The sequence below is a fragment of the Amblyomma mixtum genome, chromosome 5 (genome assembly GCF_055824585.1).
Source record: "Amblyomma mixtum isolate Tamu chromosome 5, ASM5582458v1, whole genome shotgun sequence".
Taxonomy (NCBI): domain Eukaryota; kingdom Metazoa; phylum Arthropoda; class Arachnida; order Ixodida; family Ixodidae; genus Amblyomma; species Amblyomma mixtum.
In genome coordinates, this window is record NC_143016.1 from 64,647,202 (window position 1) to 64,666,773 (window position 19,572).

At 49.0% G+C, this 19,572-nt stretch overlaps 1 protein-coding gene across 2 annotated transcripts in view; it reads left to right on the top strand.

Annotated features, from left to right (window-relative positions):
* Positions 1-797: 797 nt before the first annotated feature.
* The window catches only part of LOC149342458 (uncharacterized), a 31,082-nt gene continuing 12,307 nt past the window's right edge, over positions 798-19,572 (top strand). Inside the window, exons 1-3 of one of the 2 annotated variants that reach the window (XM_089544818.1) lie at positions 798-1,239; positions 9,390-9,821; positions 12,535-17,217. In XM_089544818.1, the coding sequence (XP_089400944.1) occupies positions 1,180-1,239; positions 9,390-9,821; positions 12,535-17,217 (5,175 nt within the window). In that variant the 5' untranslated portion in view covers positions 798-1,179. The remainder of the gene's footprint in view (positions 1,240-9,389; positions 9,822-12,534; positions 17,218-19,572) is intronic. The other variant, XM_089544817.1, reaches the window with a different exon arrangement.

A 19,572-nucleotide genomic window follows, 5' to 3' on the forward strand; every position in this document is an offset into this window, starting at 1 on the left:
CGGTCCATTTTGCGCCGCATATCTTGTTGTTTCAAGTTTTCATTTGTCACGTTGCCCACGGCCTCATGCCATTGTCCCTTTTTGAAATTTTATCAATTTTATGAAATGTATAATTTTATTGCTTTTATTCTGCCCTTTGCACCGCCCCTAACCTTGACTCAGCTCGTGACTCGCCTCAAGGCTACTTATTGTGTGCACATCTTCGAATAAACTGCAGTTTTTAGTCAGCGCATGCGTCGTTCGTCTCTACCTCGTCCTGTGCTTGCGCTGTCTCTCTCTCTCCCCCCCCCCCCCCTCATCCCTTTTTTTTGTCATGTGAACTACATTACATCAGTTTTGGATGAGTCATTTAAGAGCGACTATATGATATGGTAACCTCCCCAAATGAGGGAGCAACACAGGAGAGCACAATATAAATCAACTTAGAAGTAGCCAATCTTAAATGGAAAAAGGAGGAAGCAAATATTCCTAAATGCACATCCGCAGGGATGGACGAAATACCAAACAAGCTTACTGATGAACTTGGTCCAAGAAGCAAAGAAGCGTTGTTAAAAGCATTGGGGACAGTCGTAACAAATAAGCTAATTCAGCATAGCTGGAGACAGAGTAAAATGAATTTTATTCACAAAGAGAAAGGAGATATGATGCACATAAAATCATTCAGGCCGATTACGATGACATATCTTATATACAGGCTGGCAACGCCGGCGGTGATATTAAAAGTGCAGTCATGGCTAGAAAGAGATGTGATAACTCCGAGAACTTCAGAATGGGTTGAGAAGGGGTAGACCGACCATGCCGCACTATGGAAGGTTCGCAGATACACCACAAGGTGGCGACTCTGCTCTATCTCGCAGCCATGCAATGGATATCTCTTCTCTCGTCGTCTCGCGGCCAGCCGCTACACACAGCGCCGAATGAAACTGCCTTTACGGGCTGCTCCGGTCGTCGAAGAGTTCAGAGTGGCAGATGCCTAGCTTATATCCCCCTCTAAAGGTCGCCATTGCACTGCGCCCATAGGCTGCGCCGGCTGTAGGCGTCAAGGATCGCGGACCGCTAGGCGCGTTCGTGCAGTGCGTGTCGACTGCCACTGCCGCGGGCGTTTTTGAAACGCCGGTGCTTGTGAAACTGTCACTGCCTGAAATCGTGACGTCGAGGACGTGCTGAGCAAGGACGACGATGTTTGTGACGAAAAGAGACGTTGCCGAAATTTTGGAGAAAATCAAACAGGAACTTGAGGTAAGGTTCTCCTGCCTTGTCCGCGCGGTGCTTACCGGATGTTCACTAAAGAGGTCCTGCAGTTTTTAAAAAGAGGCTTTTGCAGTTGTAGGGGCGCTTTTTCTCATCATAATATTATCCGTTATATAGTGCATCCAAATGCAGCTAAGACGTGCTAACTAGTAAGCTGATTAACTAATATTGAGTAGTTAAGTTTTTAGCTATTACTACCAGTATATTTATCGAAAGACGTGCAGCCCACCGTAAGTAATATCCACATCAGTTTTTAGGATTTAAAAAACGCGGTGACCCTCGACGCTGTGGCCCAACAAATTTTGGCGACATTGTGCCAAAATGCATGCACTTTCGAGAAGCTTACAGGCAAACCAACCCCTCCAGTGCACGCAACTCGTGGAAATAGCCAAAATTTGTTGGGCCACTTGCCCGCCGCGATGGCTCAGCGGTTAAGGCGCTCGGCTACTGATCCGGAGTTCCCGGGTTTGAACCCGGCCGCGGCGGTCGCGTTTCGATGAATGCGAAACGCAAAGGCTCCCGTGTGCTGTGCGTTGTCAGTGTTTAGTGTCCTCAGGGGATTGAAATTATTCTGGAGCCCTCCATTACGTCACCTCTTTCTCTCATTCTTTTTTCACTCCCACCTTCCTCCTTTCCCTTATGGCATGGTTCGGTGTCCACCGAGATGTGAGACAATTACAGCGCCATTTCCTTTCCTCAAAAAAAAAAAAGAAAAGAAAATGACCAAAAACCAAACCTTGTAGGGCCACAGCACCGAGGTATAACTGCTTTTTCTGAATTCTAGAAACTAATATGGCTATTACCTACAGTGGGCTACACGCCTCTCAGTCATCATCACAAGAATAATAATCATCATCCTCACATATATCTCTCCAATTAACCCTATCCTTTGCCAGCTGCGGCCAACATATCCCCGCAAACGTTTTAATCTCATCCATCCATTTTCCCGCACCCTGCTACGTTTGCCTTCTCTTGGAATCCACTCTGTTACCCAAGAACCAGCGGTTATCTTGCTTTCGCATTACATGCCCTGCCCAAGCCCATTTATTCATCTTGATTTCGACTAGGATGTCATTAACCCGCGTTTGTTCCCTCACCCACTCCACCCACTGCCGATCTCTTAACGTTACACCTACGTATCATTTTAGAGCGCAGCTCTTTGGCGTCCGTTCCTGGGTTTCGCGTCGTCGTCGGCGTTGTCGTCAGCCTCGTAACCAGCTCCGCCCCCCTTTCATCCCCCCAGCGCTATCGGCGTCAGCGGTATCAGTCAGTCGCTGCTATCTCTTCCCTCCTCCCTTTATCGTGTTGTCCGCTTGCTGCGCGCGCTTCTGCCCCCATCGTTTGCCGCTGGGTGTACACGCCGCCCCCCTCCCCCCTCTTCCTGCGAGTCTCCGGTTGTCAAAGCGCCGGCTCGAACTTAATTCCTTTCTTCGCTCCTCCTCCAATGCAACCCCTGTGCGATGGCAATCAGAGAGCCAGATCGGTGGCGGCGGATCTGTATATGTGCACCGCCCGAGCCGAAATTGCGAATACGTGTGAAAAATAAAAAAAAAATTCTGTGATAGCGCATACATGTGTTGCTCGATTTCTTTGCCTCAATCTATCGAAAAGGTGAAACAGCTTATTTGCTGCGCTCAAATTTCGCATTAGGAAGTAACGTAATCGTCGGTAATTTTTTCTTTCGCTGAACCCTCTTTGTTAGTTTCCACGTTTCTGCTCCATAGGTGAGTGCGGGTAAGATACAGCTGTTTTATACTTTTCTCTTGAGGGATATTGGTCAACTGCCATTCATGATCTCAGAGAACCTGCCATATGCGCTCCATCCCATTCTTATCCTTCTAGCTATTTCGCTCTCATGATCCGGATCAGCGGTCACTACCAGCCCAAAGTAGACATATTCTCCTACTATTTCCAGCACCTCGCGAACTGCTGTTCCCTTGCTAGACTCTTGCACATTACTTTGGTTTTGTGCATGTTAATTTTCAGACCCACCGTTCGGCACTGCCTGTCTAACTCATTTATCATGCTTTGCAGTTCATGTCCTGAGTGACTGAGCAAGGCAATGTCATCAGCGAATCGCATGTTTAGGTATCCTCCATTAACTTTTATCCTTAATTGTTCCCAAATCAGGCCTTGGAATACGTGAATACCTCCGAAACCATATTATTATCTTATTCTGCTCACGTTCGACCAGTCACGTTGATGCGTCAGAATACGGCTGTATGCATGGAGGCATGACCGTAATCTTACAGCGGTCAGGACTCTTTTATCATATATTCTACGGCCTCGCTGAGAAGTCCGATAAGGTTTTGAACTGCCTAGCCGTCCCGTCGGCGAGATATGACCCTGAACGCACAAGGAGGAAGAAGGCGCGTAAAGCCCGACCCACATGGAGCGATTTCCTCGCGAAAAACCTGCGAACGGCCGCCCGGCGGCGGCCGCTTGGCCGCCGGCGGCCGTTCGCCGCCGACCAAGCAGTGCTAGATTTGTTCGCCCGGCGGTCAGCCGCTCCCCGGAAGCGGCGAATGCGAGCTGTCAGCGCGGACCAATGAGGGCGCTCTCTTCCCTCATCTAGCTTCCGCCCGCGCGCGGCGACAAACATGGCGGCGCCCTACGAAGCCGGACCCCTCTCTTTGGACTGAATTCTCGTTGTTGCAGCCTTTTTCAGAGCGTTCACTGGCCGTAAATGGAGCACCGGTATTTCGCTTCGTCTCACCTTGCCTATAAGAAAACGTATAAGGGATAAATTTGGTTTATTTTTTTATTTAGAGTGACAGTTCTCCCACTTCTAGGAGAAGAGTCGGTTTGTTTGGTTCCTGTCCTGAGAACCAGATAACGCCACTATAGGCTGAGTTTATTTTTGCGTCTCTGCTAGCATACGCTCAACTAAAAGTGGGAATGCGCCTCCGTTTAGCGTACGTAAGCATGCATACGCTAATGGTACGTAGACAGAGTAAATTTATGTTCTTTTCTCACTGTATCTGTGTACGCCGCAAGCGGCGACGTGGTGTAGAAAAGCGAGAAACAGCAGCGGCGCGACGGTTCCGCCTCGCCCGCGCGTCGGCAGATGAGAACAGGTACAGAGGGTAAAACGCTTGTCTAGAACGACCGAATTGTATGCTCCGCAGCTCCCAAAGCCGCCGCGACGACGAAGGAACAAAATGACGGGGAAGTCGTATGAGTTTAAATGCACATGCTTACATCAAAACAACTTTTAACCAAATATTATCGCTAGGTACCAGGCGTTAAGCCCGAAACACGCCCATAACATGTTCTAGACAAGTGTTTTGCCATCTGTACTAGTTTTTGCGGTGAGCGGATCCGCTACGGATTTTTGAACAAGTGTGAGCGCCTACTCTAGCCTACGGTCTGATAAATGAAGATAAAATTGAGACAAATATAAATAATAATTTGTTTCCTTTGCCGCCCTCTAATAAACAATGGCTTTATAGTACGCTTAAAAATCGTTTTTTGTTGTAGTTCACTAAGATTAAGATCCCGTGGTCAGCAACACTGAAATCGAGACGGCTGTGGTCTGGCGGCGGTCGCCTGTTTTTCGCCGTATGTGGTGCAGCACGGCGGCAGCGCGTCGGCGTTCCGCCGCGCCGCATGAAATTCGCAGCGTCTGTTCGCTCCATGTGGGTCGGCCTTTAACGTCGTGTGGCGTCAGCCGAGCTAAAACCGGATTTTGAAACTATGCACGGAAAATCCACCGGAGCTTGTGACTGGAGTGGCGACATCGCAGTCGCAGTCCCCTAGTTCAGCGGCCACATGCATATAGACCTCCTCCATGTTTGCAAACAAGCGAGGTGGCGCTGCAGTCGCGAACGGGCTCGCGGTAGGCAAGAGGCCAGGGAGTGGCGTCGAGTTGAGGTGGTGCAGCGCCGGTTTTCAAGGCTTGTATGCGCGTTTTGAGTTTCTGAGAATCATAACAATGGTTGATGCTTTCGAACTTAGTATTCCTCGAAGTACACGGGCTCGCGTTGGCCATGTACGGCGTATTTCGACACGGTGTGTATTGTATTATGGCTAGAAAGCGCTGCAGTTGGTTTCTACCCCAGGCATTCAATACAATGATAAGTTTTTGACACTGAACTAGCAAGAATGATTTTACCTCGGGACAGTGCTGAGGGAAGCACTGGCGTTTTTTCGGCAGAGCCGACGTGCGCTCACCGTCTGTTGACACATGTGTCGCACAGTGCGAAAAGTGGGGACAGCGTCGATCGTGTCCCGATCTCATCTGTCTCGCGTAGCCGCTCTTTTTAGCCGTCAGATCAGGCACCACCAGGCTGACTTCTCTCCTTCTTAAACTGGTCGATTTGGTGAAAAGTTTGGATTCCTGAAATTATATTTCTTCCAGCCCTCGGTCTTCTGTTTGGTTACTAAAAATTATAGCAAAATATTCAGTAGAAATTCATAAAATTGCGGTTTTTAGATCTGTGGTCGTCAAAAATTGTGAGGTAATGGCTTTTCTGATGGTCCTGGCACGTCGCGAATCCTGCGGGTTTCCGAGGACGGAGCACCACAATGGTAGTATCACTACGCCGAAGAGGGATCAGAGGTTTCGTTGATTTCAGTGCGGCATTTCTTTGACCAAAGCGAAAGCGAAGAGGCCATAAACGAGGGAAAAAAACTTAAAGGTTTGTTTTGTGATCTACCACATTTTCTGATTGGCATCACTCACCCCTTCGTAAATTTGTAACGAATGGAAATAGAATGATTCTATTTGTCGCGAACGATTCCAGAGAAATTGAGGAGTGCAATAAATCTCTCGACTTTTTTTTTTGCTACAAGCGCAGTAGTATGGTAGTCATTTTTAATAAGAAAGGTACTGCGAATCTAAAAAAAAGAAGTAATATATACCGCCAGCATAGAGAATAGGACTTTGGCAACGTGCTAGCATAAAAAATTTCCGCATTTTCTACTTAATTATTCAAGACCCGTGGTGACTTGACGAGGGTGTTATTACCAGGTATAGCTGAAAATAAAACGCATTGCTGAAATTAGCAGAGCAATTTCATATTTGCACCAAATTTGGTGACATATCTCAAGCATCAATAAAGAAAACACTTTTCATTGCCTCATCCCCTGTCAATCTCGCTACGTGCCTCTGTTGGTAGCCCGCCTGCGGTTGCTTCTTTCCAAACAGCCTTCGCGATCATGTACTACTTCATGAAGAAGCTTATGACACATGCATGATGCAATGAAAGTAAGCTGTTCGAAGCATGCCAACGCGACCGCGCAAGATTGGCACAACTTACCAGACTTTTCTACTACAATCAATTAATTATGTCCGTCATGTTAAGAAATATTTTGAAGTATATATTAAATGCCCTAAAATGCGTCATTACACGTTCGTATAACTTCTGCACACGTCATAACATGCTGTGCTATCAACAAAATAACGCACTCCTCGGTGGAGAGTGACCCTGCCGGCGCACGTGCACACCAGCTCAGGGTGATAAATACGTTCGCAGCTACATACATGCTTTTTCTTTTCCTTGCGCAATTTTAAGCGTACCATGCGGTTGTTCAGGTGAATGAGCGCGGCAATTTCCCTGCTATGAAGTACGTTGACTGGCAGCGCCGGTCTACACCCAGACTTCGCGCTTTTACTACCGCGGCTCATTTCCTAATGCGGCATTTATTTCCGAGAAACCTATTAAAGGTAATCTAATTTTCCGTTTTATGATACTACGCGGATCCAACAGCGACGCAGCTGGTCAGTACATGCTGCTTCTGCAGTGCGCAGCCACGATATGCAGCCGCCGGTAGCTGCAGCAGCTGCGGTAGGCACGGCCAGGCGGAACCTGTTTTGCCTACCACGCGAAAGTCGCTACTGACATCAGCGCCACCGCATCTCCGTGACGTTGCGGGGTGAAGGAGGTCACTGAGTTTGAGGTTGATTTTCACATTGCCGTGTTCTTTTTATAACAATTTCTGAGGAATTTTAAAGACAGTGAAATATTTAGAGGTGTAGTCCTGATATATTTTTTACGAAGGCAGGATAGGCTCTTCAGAAGAGGGGGAGGGGGGGGGGGTAAAAGGCTCTAAGGGATTTGTCTTGCAATAGCGCGAACAGCCTTCAAGACAGTGACGTGTGGGCGCCTGTCTATGCATACACAACGGCTCTCAACAAACATGATCCCTTTCTCCGTCGCCTACAGCGCATACCGTAATTCTGTAAGCTTCTGTAACGTGATTGCATAGGTGCTCATAGGAGGCAAATTTACGAAGGCATTTATGAACTTTGCGAACGAAGCTGTTTATGCAAGAACATTTACAAACCTACCCTGTAAGGTTGTTAAAGGTGCACTGAAGAGGAATCTGAGTATGTTTTTGCAGGCTAGTTGGTGCCTAAGCATTCTGGGTTTTTTGCGCAAAAGACACGACACAAAAGAAACGAGGTAGACAGGACAAGCGCTTTCTGAACTCGTCTTTTTGCCGCGGGAACACGATCTACACGTTCCGAGCAGTCTTAGAAACCTCGACTTATTGCCGCTGTGTGGCCGATTGCCTTAAATAAATCGAATTAACGTCCGGCTCCCGCCTTTATTTTTTGAATTCTCCCCGTACGGTGGGCCGCGGAGTCGACCAACGCGTGGAGTGCCTTTCAGCCAGCTCCGTGGAGGCTTTGCTTTGGTTTTATTTTGTTTTTTAGGTTTCCGTGAATAAACAGTTTCATTAGCAGATAATATAGCCGTAAAATAAGCCCGCAGAAATAAAAATACGCGCGGACTATTTGCTTCTACGGATTACTACGTATTACTCCGCCGATGGCAGAGCGGCAAGCCGCCACGGGGCTGGGTGAAAGGCACTCCACGCGTTGGTCGACTCCGCCCACCGTACGGGGAGAATTAATAAAAAGGCGGGAACCGGACGGTAATCCGATTTAATTAGGGAAATCGTCCACACAGGGCAATAAATCGAAGTTTCTAAGAATGCTCGGAACGTGTAGAATGAGTTCCCGCGGCAAAAAGACGAGTTCAGATTCCTCTTCACTGCACCTTGACAGGTGCACTGAAGAGGAATCTGAACTCGTATTTTTACCGCCGGAATTTTATCTACACGTTTCGAGCGTTCTTAGAAACTTCGTATTTGCCCTGTGAGGCCGATTTCCCTAATATAAATCTGATTAAACGTCCCGGCTCCCACATTTTTATATTTAATTCCCCGCAGACGGTGGGAGAAGTCGACCAACCTTTCAACCCGTCCCGTGGCGGCTTGCCGCTCTGCCATCGTAGGAGTGATACGTAGTGATCGGCGAAAGCAAAGAGTCCACGCGTATTTTTATTTCCGTGGGCCTGATTTGCAGCTTTGTAGTCTCTGACTAGATCTATTTATTCACGGAAACCTAAAAAACAAAAAAGTAAAAGCAAAGCCGCCACGCAACTGCCTGAAAGGCACGCCATGCGTTGGTCGACTGCTCCCACCGTCTGCGGGGAATTAAAAAATAAAGGCGGGAGCCGGGGGTTTGATCGGATTTAAATTAGGGAACTGGGCCGCACAGGGCAACAATTGGAAGCTTCTAAGAATGCTCGGAACATGTAGATGAAGTTCCCGCGACAAAAAGACGAGTTCAGATTCCTCTTCAGTGCACCTTTAATGACGCACTTAACATTGAAACCCTTTGTCTGAAATCTGTAAAAATAAACAAAAACTCCTGTCTACTTTTTGCTCGAGCTAATGCGGTTAGGCTAAACTAAATTCAAAGTTGTGTTGGCGGTACTGATGGTTGTTGGTTGTTTGGGGTTTAACGTCCCAAAGCGACTGAGGCTATGAGAGACGCCGTAGTGAAGGGCTCCGGAAATTTCGACCACCTGGGGTTCTTTAACGTGCACTGACATCGCACAGCACATGGGCCTCTAGAATTTCGCCTTCAAGAAATTCAGCCGCCGCGGCCGGGATCGAACCCGCGTCTTTCGGGTCAGCAGCCGAGCGCCGTAACCACTGAGCCACCGCGGCGGGGCGTTGGCGGTACTGAGTATCAGGAATTAACTTGTCACGAATTTTCATTCATCGCTGATCGCTCAATCCTTTTTTAAATTCTGTCATGTGTAGGCGTAAAAGGAAGCGAGTGCTGTCTCAAAATTTTAGCAGGCTACTACGTACATCTGCTGTTGTCTTTCTGTTTACAGACCGCGGCGGAGACGGCGTCAGGAGAGTCGAGCACAGCCACAGGAGCCATGACCGGTGCAAACGAGTTCGTAGAGATGCAGCTGAAGTCACATTCACTGCACCTGCGTGCACTGTCACTGAACCAGGAGATGGTGATGAGCCAATTGCGCCACATGCAAGAGGCCAACCAGAAGCTTCTGAAGGACCTGTCTGACATCCATCGCGACGTCCTGACTGAAGTGAAGCAAAAGCTGGCTGACGGCTTCCATGACATCCTGACTGAGCTCAAGAAGGGGTACGGCAGACACGGGGAGGACCTGACCGAAGTCAAGCAACAACTGTATGAAATCCGCCGGGGCATACTGACCGAGGTCAAGCAGCAGATATATGACAACCACAATGACGTCTTGACTGCGGTCAAGCACCAGCAAGCTTCCGTAGAGCAACTCTTGGTTGGTGTGCTTTTGTACTCTCACAGTTTCAAGCTGGATTTTTTCAGCGACAGCTGTTAAGGCCGCCGTTCCCGTTTCTACGTAATCGTCGATGTTGGCGTAACAAGAATGAGTTTGAGGAGGAAATAGGAGAGGAATAGAAAGCAGGTGCAATACTCCATGCTGATTGATCGCAACACAGTGAAGTCATGAACGATGTCATGATAGCATACTGTGATTCATCTGGGCCACCAGTGCTACGGAATTAGTATTTGGAGGGTACAGTTTGCTCTCCTGGTGGATTGAAGCCACATGCCGGTGGATTAAAGACATATCCCAGCGTTAAAACTTCTGCCATAGGTGTCCCTTCTAACCGGAGACCTTGTTGGATGGAGTCCTCATACCGTGGCTTATGAATTCTTATCACTTCCGATTTTTCGGGGGAGCAGTGCAGTACGCAGTGCCGTGCGTACAGGGCTTCACCGTCGATTGCTGCTTGGAGTTTTTCGGTCTTTTCGTCAAGGGGACTCTCAGTGACCCAAAATAGTAACATTAAAAAGCGCAAAGTGCATGCTAAACGTTTTCTTTGTCGTCCAGCCGTCCTGGAAGGGTGATTAATGCAATATTGAATAGTAGGGGTGAGATTACTAAGCCTTGTGGCGTTCCCTTGTTGCGTATGCTCATTTTGTCAGTACTGAGGTTTCCGATTCCAATAAGGCATTGATAATTCAGTTGGATGGAGTCTTCATACCGTGGCTTATGAATTCATATCACTTCCGATTTTTCGGGAGAGCAGCGCAGTACGCAGTACCGTGCATATTGGGCTTCACCGTCGACTGCTGCTCTAATTTTTCGGTTCGTGAAGGGAGCTCTCAGTGACCCAAAATAATGACATTAAAAAGCGTAAAGTGCATGTTAAATGTTTGCTTGGATGTCCAGCCGTCGTGGCAGGGTGATTATGGCAATGTTGAATAGTAGTAGCGAGATTACTAAGCCTTATGGCATGTCTTTATTGCGTATCCTGATTTTGTCGGTACTGAGATAGTAGTAGTGGTGGTGGCTTTAATGAACATAAAATAAAAGGAAAGAAAAAATTTTTGCAAGCCCCGGCATTTGCCATCGCTACGGGAAGCATGTGAGCTGGGGCAGCGAAAATAAAGGGACAGCAGGCAGACTGTACAAATGAAACGAAAGAGGTGAGGGGACAGGCAGAAAGGATAGGGAGAAGAGGTTTGCGGTTCCAATAAACGCTCTACGGTAGTCAAAAAGGCATTGACAATAAATGACGAAGCATGTGAAGAAAAATATGCTGGGCGCCGTTGTGCTGAAATCATGTATCCTTCAGCGCACCTAGCGGAAAGTCAGAAGCCGTCCACAACTCCCTGAAGTATTGCTTCCATGTAGAGCTTCTCTTTTAATGTCATAAAAAAAAAAAGTCTACGAAAGTGACCCTGTCATAAAAAAAAAAAAATCCGCACCAGGCGTTGACGGACCTTCTTACCTGGCGTTCTGGGCGTTGACGCTGGGCCAGTAGTGGACGTTCTTAACGGCTGATTATCTGCAGAACATTATCATCAGTACAAAAATTTGTTTCGGAAGTTCAGGGTATTTTTGAATCTAAAGTCAGTTGCAGAAGTTTAGGCCTCTTTAGACATCGCTGTCATGCAATTCTTAGCTCAAGTTGATGTGGGATGGGTATTATCGATGCTCCAGGCACTCCCCACACTACTCTGGGCTGGTCCCCGGTGGATCTCGTAGTTTCACGCACGCTCGCTTCCGGTTTGGATGCTACGTGCGCAAGGACGCCAGTCTCGAACGCTTCCCTGATGATGCACTCCCGTTATCTTCGCTTCCTGGCCACCGCGCCACTTAGTGCGAACTTTGTGAACGCCCGTATAAACGAAGGCATCGAGCGCATTCGTGGAATGCTTGTCATTAGCGTGGTGGCGCATATAAATACGCCACAGCCCCTGCCCTGCTCATAGTAAACAAAAAACCTGTTGAGGTTTCCGGGACGTCTTTCCTTTTTTCAACTATATATAGTCAGTGACTGCTCCTCCATTTCAACAAAACAGAATACACTTTAAGCCTATTCACTGAAGGTCGCACTCTCTTGCATCCCTGCTACCTCAATAACCAATCGCGCTAGCTAAGTGGCTGAAGAATCAGGCTCCTGAGCGCTAGTTGTCGGGTTTTATACAGACTATGGCGATAGTGCTTTCAAGAAGGCAAGAAGCAAAAATTCCGTGTAGTGCATGCTAGACCATCCAATGTGACCAAAATTCACATGGAGTCCCAATACGACATGCCGCATATTTCACAGTGGGGTTTTAATACGCTTAATACATTGCCCGCCAGCGTGCAACAAGCTTGTTCTGCTGTGTTCGATACTGTTCTTGTTTTTTTCTGAAGTCACTGCCTATACAAACTGTCATTCTAATATTATGTGCTATATGATGCGAAGAAAACAGGGGTACATTTGCTCGTATATAGCATTAGTGGGCATAGAACAGGCACCGTAGCAGAGCACGAAAACTGCTATCTTTGGTGATGATATGCCAGCCAAATTTGCCCTACTATTCTTATCACTGCACCGTTCTTGTGGGCGGATGTTTAAGGAGATACTATTGACATGAAAAGTTGCGGAGGCCTTTGGGTAGATATACACTTACTTGCAATTTATATTTATGTGCTGGTCTCATTACCTATGCACTTAATGTTTTTTACTGTGCAGCCTGCCCCGTCCCCTCTAAAGGCATCGGAGAAGTTTCCTATCCCTATGTCCCGAGGTGGAGGTTTTCCTGGCATTGTGCCGGCGGGGACTGCAACACCCAAGGTCACCATTAAACTTCCCAGCGTTGCCGGTGCCCAACCCTTAACGCCTGGTAATTTAACCACACCGACATCTACTCCTCAGTTGACTTCAACAACAAACCAGCCTTTTGGAGGCGCACCTGCGCCGTCATCTCCTCCCCAGTTGCCTTCAACAACAAGCCAGCCATTGGGATTTGAGTCCGGCTCTGTGTGCCCCAGCACAGCTGAGCCGTTATCTACTCCCCAGTTGACTTCAACAACAAGGCAGTCTTCGGGATTTGGGTTGGGCTCTGTGCGCCCCAGCACAGCTGAGTCGTCATCTACTCCCCAGTTGACTTCAACAACAAGCCAGCCATTGGGATTTGGGTCCGGCTCTGTGTGCCCCAGCACAACTGAGCCGTTATCTACTCCCCAGTTGACTTCAACAACAAGGCACTCTTCGGGATTTGGGTTGGGCTCTGTGCGCCCCAGCACAGCTGAGCCGTCATCTACTCCCCAGTTGACTTCAACAACAAGCCAGCCATTGGGATTTGGGTCCGGATCTGTGTGCCCCAGCACAGCTGAGTCGTCATCTACTCCCCAGTTGACTTCAACAACAAGCCAGCCATTGGGATTTGGGTCCGGCTCTGTGTGCCCCAGCACAACTGAGCCGTTATCTACTCCCCAGTTGACTTCAACAACAAGGCACTCTTCGGGATTTGGGTTGGGCTCTGTGCGCCCCAGCACAGCTGAGCCGTCATCTACTCCCCAGTTGACTTCAACAACAAGCCAGCCATTGGGATTTGGGTCCGGATCTGTGTGCCCCAGCACAGCTGAGCCGTTATCTACTCCCCAGTTGACTTCAACAACAAGGCAGCCATTGGGATTTGGGTCCGGCTCTGTGCGCCCCAGCACAGCTGAGCTGTCATCTACTCCCCAGTTGACTTCAACAACAAGCCAGCCATTGGGATTTGGGTCCGGCTCTGTGTGCCCCAGCACAGCTGAGCCGTTATCTACTCCCCAGTTGACTTCAACAACAAGGCAGTCTTCGGGATTTGGGTTGGGCTCTGTGCGCCCCAGCACAGCTGAGCCGTCATCTACTCCCCAGTTGACTTCAACAACAAGCCAGCCATTGGGGTTTGGGTCCGGCTCTGTGCGCCCCAGCACAGCTGCGCCGTCAACTCCCCAGTTGCCTTCAACAACAAGCCAGCCATTGGGATTTGGGTCCGGCTCTGTGTGCCCCAGCACAGCTGAGCCGTTATCTACTCCCCAGTTGACTTCAACAACAAGGCAGTCTTCGGGATTTGGGTTGGGCTCTGTGCGCCCCAGCACAGCTGAGCCGTCATCTGCTCCCCAGTTGCCTTCAACAACAAGCCAGCCATTGGGATTTGGGTCCGGCTCTGTGTGCCCCAGCACAGCTGAGCCGTTATCTACTCCCCAGTTGACTTCAACAACAAGGCAGTCTTCGGGATTTGGGTCCGGCTCTGTGCGCCCCAGCACAGCTGAGCCGTCATCTACTCCCCAGTTGACTTCAACAACAAGCCAGCCATTGGGATTTGGGTCCGGCTCTGTGCGCCCCAGCACAGCTGCACCGTCATCTACTCCCCAGTTGCCTTCAACAACAAGCCAGCCATTGGGATTTGGGTCCGGCTCTGTGTGCCCCAGCACAGCTGAGCCGTTATCTACTCCCCAGTTGACTTCATCAACAAGGCAGTCTTCGGGATTTGGGTTGGGCTCTGTGCGCCCCAGCACAGCTGAGCCGTCATCTACTACCCAGTTGCCTTCAACAACAAGCCAGCCATTGGGATTTGGGTCCGGCTCTGTGTGCCCCAGCACAGCTGAGCCGTTATCTACTCCCCAGTTCACTTCAACAACAAGGCAGTCTTCGGGATTTGGGTCCGGCTCTGTGCGCCCCAGCACAGCTGAGCCGTCACCTACTCCCCAGTTGCCTTCAACAACAAGCCAGCCATTGGGATTTGGGTCCGGCTCTGTGTGCCCCAGCACAGCTGAGCCGTTATCTACTCCCCAGTTGACTTCAACAACGAGGCAGTCTTCGGGATTTGGGTTGGGCTCTGTGCACCCCAGCACAGCTGAGCCGTCATCTACTATCCAGTTGACTTCAACAACAAGCCAGCCATTGGGATTTGGGTCCGGCTCTGTGCGCCCCAGCACAGCTGCGCCGTCATCTACTCCCCAGTTGACTTCAACAAGCCAGTTTTCGGGATTTGGGTTGGGCTCTGTGCGCCCCAGAACAGCTGCGCCGTCATCTATTCCCCTGTTGACTTCAACAACAATCCAGTTTTCGGGATTTGGGTTGGGCTCTGTGCGCCCCAGCACAGCTGCGCCGTCATCTACTCCCCTGTTGACTTCAACAACAATCCAGTTTTCGGGATTTGGGATGGGCTCTGTGCGCCCCAGCACAGCTGCGCCGTCATCTACTCCCCTGTTGACTTCAGCAACAATCGAGTTTTCGGGATTTGGGTTGGGCTCTGTGCGCCCCAGCACAGCTGAGCCGTCATCTACTCCCCAGTTGACTTCAACTACAAGCCAACCTTCTGGATCTGTATTCAGTTTTGCGCCCGCCAACACCACAGTGCCATCATCTACACCCCAGTTGACTTCAACGACAAGCCAACCTTCTGCATCTATATTCAGTTTTCCGCCCGCCAACACCACAGAGCCGTCATCTACTCCCCAGTTGACTTCAACGACAAGCCAACCTTCTGTATCTATAGTCGGTTCTGTGCGCGCCAACACCACGGAGCCGTCATCTACTCCCCAGTTGACTTCAACTACAAGCCAATCTTCTGGATCTATATTCGGTTCTGTGCGCGCCAACACCACGGAGCCGTCATCTACTCCCCAGTTGGCTTCAACTACAAGCCAACCTTCTGTATCTATAGTCGGTTCTGTGCGCGCCAACACCACGGAGCCGTCATCTACTCCCCATTTGACTTCAACTACAAGCCAATCTTCTGGATCTATATTCGGTTCTGTGCGCGCCAACACCACGGAGCCGTCATCTACTCCCCAGTTGACTTCAACTACAAGCCAACCTTCTGTATCTATAGTCGGTTCTGTGCGCGCCAACACCACGGAGGCGTCATCTACTCCCCATTTGACTTCAACTACAAGCCAACCTTCTGTATCTATATCCGGTTCTGTGCCCGCCAACACCACGGAGCCGTCATCTACTCCCCAGTTGACTTCAACCACAAGCCAACCTTTTGTATCTATATCCGGTTCTGTGCGCGCCAACACCACGGAGCCGTCATCTACTCCCCAGTTGACTTCAACTACAAGCCAACCTTCTGTATCTATAGTCGGTTCTGTGCGCGCCAACACCACGGAGCCGTCATCTACTCCCCAGTTGACTTCAACTACAAGCCAACCTTCTGTATCTATATCCGGTTCTGTGCGCGCCAACACCACGGAGCCGTCATCTACTCCCCAGTTGACTTCAACTACAAGCCAACCTTCTGTATCTATATCCGGTTCTGTGCCCGCCAACACCACGGAGCCGTCATCTACTCCCCAGTTGACTTCAACTACAAGCCAATCTTCTGGATCTGTATTCGGTTCTGTGCGCGCCAACACCACGGAGCCGTCATCTACTCCCCAGTTGACTTCAACCACAAGCCAACCTTTTGTATCTATATCCGGCTCTGTGCGCGCCAACACCACGGAGCCGTCATCTACTCCCCAGTTGACTTCAACTACAAGCCAACCTTCTGTATCTATAGTCGGTTCTGTGCGCGCCAACACCACGGAGCCGTCATCTTCTCCCCATTTGACTTCAACTACAAGCCAACCTTCTGTATCTATATCCGGTTCTGTGCGCGCCAACACCACGGAGCCGTCATCTACTCCCCAGTTGACTTCAACCACAAGCCAATCTTCTGGATCTGTATTCGGTTCTGTGCGCGCCAACACCACGGAGCCGTCATCTACTCCCCAGTTGACTTCAACCACAAGCCAATCTTCTGTATCTATATCCGGCTCTGTGCGCGCCAACACCACGGAGCCGTCATCTACTCCCCAGTTGACTTCAACTACAAGCCAACCTTCTGTATCTATAGTCGGTTCTGTGCGCGCCAACACCACGGAGCCATCATCTTCTCCCCATTTGACTTCAACTACAAGCCAACCTTCTGTATCTATATCCGGTTCTGTGCGCGCCAACACCACGGAGCCGTCATCTACTCCCCAGTTGACTTCAACCACAAGCCAACCTTCTGTATCTATATCCGGCTCTGTGCGCGCCAACACCACGGAGCCGTCATCTACTCCCCAGTTGACTTCAACTACAAGCCAACCTTCTGTATCTATAGTCGGTTCTGTGCGCGCCAACACCACGGAGCCGTCATCTTCTCCCCATTTGACTTCAACTACAAGCCAACCTTCTGTATCTATATCCGGTTCTGTGCGCGCCAACACCACGGAGCCGTCATCTACTCCCCAGTTGACTTCAACTACAAGCCAACCTTCTGGATCTGTGTTCTATTCTGTGCGCCCCGGCACTGCAGCGCCATCTTCTACTTTCGCGCCCGGAGCGACGTCTTGCAAGACTGAGGCGACTCCCACGACTAGTGAGACGGATACCACGGCATTAACACAGACAACTGTAAGGCCATCCAATCTGCTAAGTAGATTTTGATAGGTCTCTTCCCCTGTCAAAATGGGGTGTAAGTCTAACTTGCTCAGGGGGAATCGGCACTCGTGTTTGTAAAGTGACAGTTAGGCTTAAGCCCATGACTCATTTGTTTTGAGCGCAACGACGCTGCAAGGCGCTGAATGGAGAATTATTTTTTCATCCGTATTATCCTTGCGATTACGGCACCATGTCTGAGACTTCTGAACACAAGATTGCCCCTTAAGGAACCCCTATAACTCTATACAGTTGCTGTTCGTCAATTCACTTCAAAAATTCAGCGGATGCCTATGATACTGGCCCTCACTTAGCATGTTTAGACCGGTTTTCTGTTTTTTTTTCTGCTATGCAAACTTTTTTAATTGCCTGGTGTCGCATTATTGTGTTTAGCGCGATAGAAATAAAGGTGCACTAAAGAGGATTCTTAGCTCGCCTTTCTACCGCGGGAACTAGATGTACACGCTCCAGGAATTCTTAGAAACATCGAATTATTGCGGCCTATTTCCCTTTTATATAGGATTAAACTTCCCGGCTCCAGCCTTTTTTCTCTTTTATCTGACCTCCGGGAGTAGGAATCAACCAACGCATGGAGTGCCTTTCAGCTAGTCACGTGACGGCTTCGCTTTTGCTTTTATTTTGTTTTTCAGTCTTCCGTGATTCAATAGTTTCAGTCTCGTACAACATAGCCGCAAATTAGGCCCGCGGAAATAAAAATGCGCGTGGGCCCTTTGCTTTCGCAGATCACTCCGCTATTACTACGTATCACTCCGCCGATGGCCGGGCAGCACGCGACTAGCCTCTGTAACGCGACTGGCTGAAGGCAATCCACGCGTTAGTTCACTCCTCCTACTTTTGGAGGCCAATAAAAAAAAAAGAAGGCGGGAGCCGCGACGTTTATTCCGATTTAATGGGGAAATCGGCCGCAAAAGACAATAATTCGATGTTTCTAAGAATTCTGGGATCGTGTAGATCTAGTTGTAGAAAGGCGAGCTCAGAATCATTTTAGCCCATGTCGCAGAAAAGCCGACGTCGTCGTCGGCGTCGTTGACCGTGAGCGAAAAATGCACGAAACATCCCCAGAGAAGCAAACTAGGGGGAGGGGGGGGAGGGCACCTAGATGGCAAGTGAGCAACCTAGATCATGTGACCTTGTGGCGTGATCACAACCTGGCTACGGTACTGTCAGCGTACTGCCCACCGTGGCAGGTGGCAGTTAAACTAATAATTTGTCGCGGGAATTTGCTCGGGAAGAGCAACTTCGGTCGCACAGCCTCACGGGGGGTAACATCTCGACGAGCAGTGACGCACCGCTTAACCGCTGCATTACTGCGCCACTAGTGGCACGGGGACTCCCACTTATCTATGAATGTAAAATAGAGAATGACCCATTCCGCATATATGGGCACTAACCCATTAACCCTATCGCGTCATAATTAAAGCAGAGCTTAAGCGTCCCTTAGAATACTATGTACCGTTTAAGGGAAAGGGAATGAGGGGCTCGTTCTAAATATGAGAGAAGCCAACAGCCACAGAAACCAAGGGGCACAGGGGATTTTTTAAATTTATTTATTTTGTGGTGTTGATCAATTTAGAATATTACTGAATATGTTATCGCTTAAAGGTAATTGATTAGAAAAGCAGAAGAAAAAACAACCACATGCCGCTGGTGGGATCCGAACCCACGACCTCCGAATTACGCGTCCGGTGCTCTACCTCTTAGCTACGGCGACGGCTGTCAAATCTTCTGCTTTCGGGGGTATTTATGTTTACAAGTAACCTAACCTTGAGAGTGTTCATCAGCGCCACCCACGTTTTTCTTCTTTTTTTCTTCTGCTTTTCTAATGAATTACCTTTAAGCGATAACATATTCAGTAATATTCTAAATTGATCAACACCACAAAATAAATTAATAAATTTAAAATATCCCCTGTGCCCCTTGGTTTCTGTGGCTGTTGGCTTCTCTCATATATACCATTTAAGTCCGTTGTATCTGGGCGGTGTGTGCAGATAAATTTTGATTTTCATTCTTTAGTATCTTGAGGCCAATGGGAGGGGGCTCTTTCTTTTACCAAACTAGGCAATATTTTAACGTGATAGCTAGTCTTAAGGAGCTCGTGTCGCAAAAAATCCGGCGTCGCCATCAGCGTCGTCGAAAAATCCACGAAAAATCCTTAGAGAAGCAATCTAGGAGGCAGTTCGACCACCTAAGTCACGTGACGTTTGTGCCAGGAGACCCCTCATATTGATCCTGTAAGACGTATGATAAACACCTCTCTCTGCAAAAAGAAAAATGGCTGAGGCTTAGCTAAGGTTAAGCCTAGTCAGATGC